Source organism: Branchiostoma floridae, chromosome 19, assembly GCF_000003815.2.
Source record: "Branchiostoma floridae strain S238N-H82 chromosome 19, Bfl_VNyyK, whole genome shotgun sequence".
In the NCBI taxonomy this organism is placed as follows: Eukaryota; Metazoa; Chordata; class Leptocardii; order Amphioxiformes; family Branchiostomatidae; genus Branchiostoma; species Branchiostoma floridae.
In genome coordinates this window covers 7,894,578-7,901,016 of record NC_049997.1, presented here as the reverse complement: position 1 = coordinate 7,901,016, position 6,439 = coordinate 7,894,578, and the positions used below count along the sequence as shown (strand labels likewise).

Here is a 6,439-nt window from a genome sequence, read left to right as displayed (position 1 = left end):
AATGGTGCTTATATTGTGTATTTCCCAACGTTGTGATCATTGTGGCCGGTCGGTGACAAGAGGGACACGTCAAATTACTTCATCGAGAAAACAAGATTTTACATGAATCAAAAGCGATCTCTATTAATCCATGTCAGAACTGCAGGAATGGTTGGCACTTGCTGCAATGATATCTAAGTTCGCTAGATATCACCCTTATACAATACACCAATGATTAAACTAATATTACTCAGTCTCTTAAGCACACGTGTATTGTTTATCAGGACGGAAACTTTAAAAGCTAATGAAGTAGTATAGAATAGTAGAAGAGTAGAGAATAACAATGGAGATCATCATCATCATATCAATGGAGATAATTGTATTCTAAACAGCCACGGCAAGAAATTGTGCAATTATTTCTGTTTTCTAATAAAAAACGACGTACTTGTGAACATGATTTCACGTACCTACAAAACTCTTTCTTTATGATTAAAAAAAAACTATTTCTTTCGTTGTCTGTGACCCAACAATACTCGCAATGAACTGTTTCTCACAAAGGTATACAATCAAGGTATTTATTCATTCTTGTGATACAGTACCAAGGTCGCACCTCGGGCTCCGGGTAACCTATATGATGAAACAACATGATAGCAAAGAGAAGCAATAAAGAAGTAATGAAATAAAGTTACATCAAAACCAAATTATACAGACAAAATTTTTGACAAAACGCTAGCTACATTGTGGAACATACGTCCCCATTTCAACAACAGAAGTTTTGAATTATTGTTGTGTAACGTCGAGGATAACAATTGATGAATATTTACAAGAAAATACAGCTATGTCAACCTTGGACATCAAAATTAAACATTGCCGTTGAAAGCTGTTACGACAGAGGTTTAATCTCTTGTCAGGTTTAGGCGTTGATTTGGTAAAACACGACCTGTTAATGACACTGAGATATTGGAATATCTTATTGCATAAATACCCAATACTAACCATCTGTGCCTATCTTTACCTCATAGAATTTACATTGCTTTACAATACAGAGGAGCAGAGTCACCCTATGATCTATGTATGTTCACGGTGTACGGATGACGCTACATCTTGTAGGCCTGTATTATTCTTCAAGCTATGTACTGAATAAGTACAAACTATGCATGTTAACGTTGATACGTCAATGAAACTGTGTGATAACTGTGTCAGAACAGCATAGTGAAATATATAACAGTTACACCATAACAATAATCTAGACACGTAGAAAATGTGGACAAAAGTTGGTACGTCAACCAACACAACAGTAACTAAGAACATTTTCTATCTTTCCTTGTCCAGCAAGAGTTTAGTCTAATATATACAAGGTAAGATGTGATTCTATTTACAATGTTTTGTGAATATGACAGTAATCTGTTGTGAAATACAGGTGAACTATAAAGACTAATACATGTCTCTAGAAGTCTATGTGCCCTGTAAAGACGTCTAGCTAAGGAGAAGTTTCCTGAAGTGTTGAGCTCAGCTGGTCATCATCAGCGCTGTCGTGGCGTTTGGAGACGACTCGTCCACGTTTCTTCTCGGAACGAGCGCTTCTTCCGGCATCTGGAACAGAACCCCGGACAGAATAAACATGTCTTTACATTTTTTCCACTTGAAACAGATATAGTACACTCCTCAGACTTTATACTACAAATCCTGACTTATTGGAAGACTCCTGATTTATTATCAGACAAGACGCAGAGATGGTAGATACTGGTTTCTTTCCAAGGAACACGAAACATGGAAGGTTTTGAATAGAAGAACTAAAACGTTTGTGATCATACACATTGTACTTAACACGTGTAAGTTTATTCGTTATTTCATTTTATCAGCTAGAGAAGAGAGGAAAGGGCACCTGTTTTTGATCACTCACTCACTCACTCACTGACCACAGTGGTCGTAGGGGCTTCAGAAGCAGTGATACAATACAGGTATGGGTGACACTATAAAGAAACGCTTGAGACATCTTAAGACACTTACCAGCACCCGCGCCACGGAGGCGCTGGCGACGTTAGAGGAGATGTAAGACGTGATGATGATGAAGACGGCCAGGATCAGGTTAATGACCTGCAGGGCGTCTTCAGCTGTGTTCCTGGAGTAAACAAAAGTTAATGTTAACAAACAAACATTGATGAGACATGTTCCGACCATCTGTTACGAGGAGCCAAGCTACGCCAGACAGGTTTACGCCAAACCTTTACATAGATGTTTGTGTAATAAGATTTGCTTTTACTATAGATGGTAGACATGCAAGAGCTGATAACGATAGCAAAGAGCCTCCAAATATCTGCTTTGAGATCAGCGTAAACCTGAGTTATGTTCTCCTGGCTGCCCATTTCCAACTCATCACAGATGTGAGCAAAAATTGTTTGATACATATATGGGAAGCTCGGAAAACGTAGCGAGTCAGCATCCCCAACATCTCCTTGGAGATTACATTTACGTACAGATCGAACAAATGTAGTTGGGACAGTAGAGCAGTGTTCTATAAATCAATGTTACTTTAATACCAAATGTCCTTTGAGAACAACCTGTAAAATTGAGAACCCACCTTTCCAGTGAGCTGACGCACGCCGTGACCTGAGCGGACAGAGACACCTGTACCACTCCCAGCACCAGCGCCACGTTACTCGCCACGAGCAAGCAGATGGCCTGGAGAGAAAACACAACCATTAACACCTTAACACACACATAAATGTGATAAAGAACAGCTTTGTAATTAGCTATATGTTGATACAAATAAAGTTGGTAGCTGTAACGTTAACGTCTAACGAGATGCCCACGAACTCTTTGCATCATATTTTTAAATGAAATATATATCGAATCACAGCAAGAAAAGGGTAACGTTAGTTGCAAGGATAACCATCGGAGTTTGTTTGTAGGAGTTTGTTACAATGTCAAATCTTTACAGATATTTTGTTATCATGGATCATTCGTTTTGCTGTAGAAAATCACTTAGACCTAGTCGATGCATTTGAAAAGTTGAGTCGTAAACCATGGCACCATGTTAGGTTAAAACAAATACAAAGCCATGTTAATTAATACTTCTGTCGCTTTAAAGTCAATGCCATCGTGCGTGATGTCTTTATTTGTTGTGCAAGCAGACTTACTTTTGGCTTGTCTCCACAGTCCCTACATGTAGCAAAGATCCACACACCTCCGACGGATAGTTCCTGGAGAAAAGAAGGTTCAATATTATCCTGATCTTAACCACACAACCAAACTCAAAAAACTACACGCCTTACCTTAAATCTTGATACTTTGTTTTCATATTTGTAGACTTACACATTGCCGATGCTGTTATTGCTGTAATGACACCAAAAGAAATGGAGGTGAGAGAGAGAGAGAGAGAGAAGAGAGAGAAAAGAGAGAAGAGAGAGAGAGAGAGAAGAGGGAGAGAGGAGTTGAGGGAGACAAAAAGATGAGAGAGGGGAGGGGTGAGCGTGTGTGTGCGTGAGAGAGAGAGAAAGAGGGAGAAAGAGGGAGAAAGAGAAAGTCACACACGCAAAGAGAGAGAGAGAGAAAGAAGGAGAGAAAGAGACTGACAACCCTAAATCAACACTTCACTCCCTTGTGGTAAAGTAAGAAAGATATAGGGAGAGAAAGACACAGACATAAAGCAACACTTAATATCCTTCGAGAAAACCAACAATATTTTCATCTCCACTCACGATGACTCCTCCCCAGATGGGCGTGGCGTCCGACAGCTCGTACAGTTTGAGCTCCACGATGCCGACCACCAGCTCCAGCAGCCCCAGCCCCACGTGCAGGCCCGCCAGCAGGTTGATGAACTCTGTCGGCCGGCACATGTCTGGCTTCTGGCGGAAGGAAGGCCTGGGCATAAAGACCTGGTGATACACATGGGGGAAAACATGCAATGTAATTACGTACTGGTGTAGCTGAATTCCAAATTACACATAAAATTTATGTCTAGTTGCTGGTAGGACATTACTGCTACGTATACGAGATTTTTACTTTCATTCTACGCATCTTTGAATGACATTTGTTGATCCTTACCCTCAAGCACCCGACCTTTTTTTGCGACTAAAATGACCGAGTGGGGTCCAAACGGACCCCAACATGTTTTGTTCATAAAATCTCAGTATGATTTCTTATCGGCGATCATTGTATATACACTACTTTGTCAATACAAGAGAAAGATTTTGAGATGTTAAGGTGTTGCTAATTCCAACTCATTATCATAATTTATGCAAAAGTTCAGAAGGACCACGTTTTGCACTAAACCTATTCCGACCAGATAGGGGAATTTTGAGGCCCTTAGCAACATTTATGTCGCATAACTCATGAACGGCCAGAGCTAAAGCTACGAAACTTTGTAATTTATCACAAAATATTGTTTGCAAAAGTTTTTGGTCAATAAAGTAAGTTTATCATTTTTGGAGGTTGCCATGGCAACCATATTCTAACAGGCATATTTTTGCCAAAATTTGACAATTTCAATTTAAACAAGGTTTTCTCGGTTAACTACACCTGTTTTCTGACAACAATTAAATTCTATGAAATTCAGTGTAATTTTTATGACTTAGAACTTATAATTTATGCTAATTTCATGACGTCATTGGTCAAAATCCAAGATGGCCGCCCTGATTAGGCAAATGACGTCATAATGTCGTCACATTACATTTTGATGACACAGAAATTTTTGTGACGATTTAGGTTTACATTCTTATCATTGTCTAGTCTAGTTTGGTAGTCATACTGTAAGTGGTTAAGGAGTTAGCCTCCAAAGTTTGTTTTAAAAACTGCACATTTTTGTTGGGGTCCGTTTGGACCCCAGAGGGACTGAACACAAACTTTCTTTATAATTTCCACATTATTGTACCAATCTTTGCGAAAACGTAGGAGAAGGTATAAGACATATTGACTGACAAAGTCACGGAAGGATTTTTTCTTCAGATCAAAAATGTTGAAATGGCACTTCAAAATGTACGCCTGGGGTCCAAATGGACCCCACTCGGGTGTTTGAGGGGAGGATTTTTAACCAGTTTTCTAAATTTCAGTTAGCTGTGCTTTTATCAAATTGTTCTGCCAGTTCATTCTAGTAACAGTGAATAAGAGTGTTGAATATCACTCGAAACGTACGAAAGTTTTTTTCCGGTTGTAGAGATTGAAGTGTATATGAATATTGTTTACCTGGATGTCTAACCTTCATAAACTTATCTTGTAGAAACACAGATAGTAGTAATGAATGTCCTTTCAATGAAAAGATATTGTATGTCACTAACGTTTGGGGTTGGATACTGGGCTCAACAACTTATCCTTATATATTAACACTTGTTTGCAAATTCCTCAACATTAAAACACTAGACACACTACTTTCAGCAACGTTAGTGAATAGTGTGTTACACATCATGAGCATTACACGTAGTCATTTAACGTTAACAACCCAAGTCGTTGAAAGGGATTTTAAGTAGAAATAATAAACAAAACATGTTAACGGAATTAAATCCGTCGTGAAATTGTACACAATCAATATGATGCGAATATCTAACCAGAATTGAAATCAAAATGGCGGCGCACGCCTGTACCACTATGTGGTTTCTCTCTGATTCTTTTATGACGCATTAATAATTCAACGAAGGTTATCGAATAATAGGGTACAGTTTGATAGTAAAGGAAAATTGATAATATATAGTCTATATTCTCTCATTCATGTTGGTGAGGTTTAGGATGAAACATAGTACAGATTTCAAATATGGGCTATAAATTAGCTACATAACTTCTTAAAGCGATCTAATGTTGCGATATGTGTTTAATATAATGCGGATATCAATACAAAAGACCAAATCACGTTCGACAGGTATTTATATCAAATCCTACTTTTTAGATATTTTGAAAGTATTTTCTTAGCATTTTTGTTCTTCTGGGCTGCAATGATTTTCATAGAGAATGAAACCGTTTCCGAAGTTTGCACACAAAGAAAACTGCAATTATAGTGAATATTTTGTATATTGCAGCAAGATCGTACATGTAACTATGACGGTAGAGGAAACGAACATACCTTAATTTAGCGACGGTTACTCTTAGTAAAGTTGGATCTCTTTAAGGGTACGGCGAGCCTCTTGAAGAAAGCGAAGTGAAGAAAAAGACTTCAGAGTTGTATTCCGTGTGCGTTAGATCCTCCAGTATACCTGACTACACCGGCCTGACCACAGTCATAACATGCCTACTCAGCGGTATCCCCACCTGACACAGGTGTGGACGGAAGGCCCCATAGGCACATCTGGGCGTTCCTAGATGTCTCTGATACAAAGGACAAAAGAAAGAAAACTGTATATATGACAGCTATAAAATTGCACTGACAATCAGTACAAGATAATGTAAATATATCTCTGTCTTGTTCCTGACAGGCTCTTCTGAATCGCGTTTGAGAAAAGCGCTGAACAAAACTGCACAGAAATAAGCAAAA

The 6,439-nt window shown here is 38.7% G+C and overlaps 1 protein-coding gene across 1 annotated transcript; it reads right to left on the bottom strand.

The window, feature by feature from the left end:
* Window positions 1-783: 783 nt before the first annotated feature.
* On the bottom strand, window positions 784-6,439 carry LOC118407174. The gene is made up of 6 exons (XM_035807596.1): window positions 6,032-6,439; window positions 3,681-3,857; window positions 3,120-3,182; window positions 2,561-2,661; window positions 1,990-2,101; window positions 784-1,572 (listed from the first exon to the last, which is right to left on the bottom strand). Exons 2-6 carry the CDS (start codon window positions 3,849-3,851, stop codon window positions 1,489-1,491), a joined length of 531 nt encoding a protein of 176 aa, XP_035663489.1. The 5' UTR covers window positions 3,852-3,857; window positions 6,032-6,439; the 3' UTR covers window positions 784-1,488.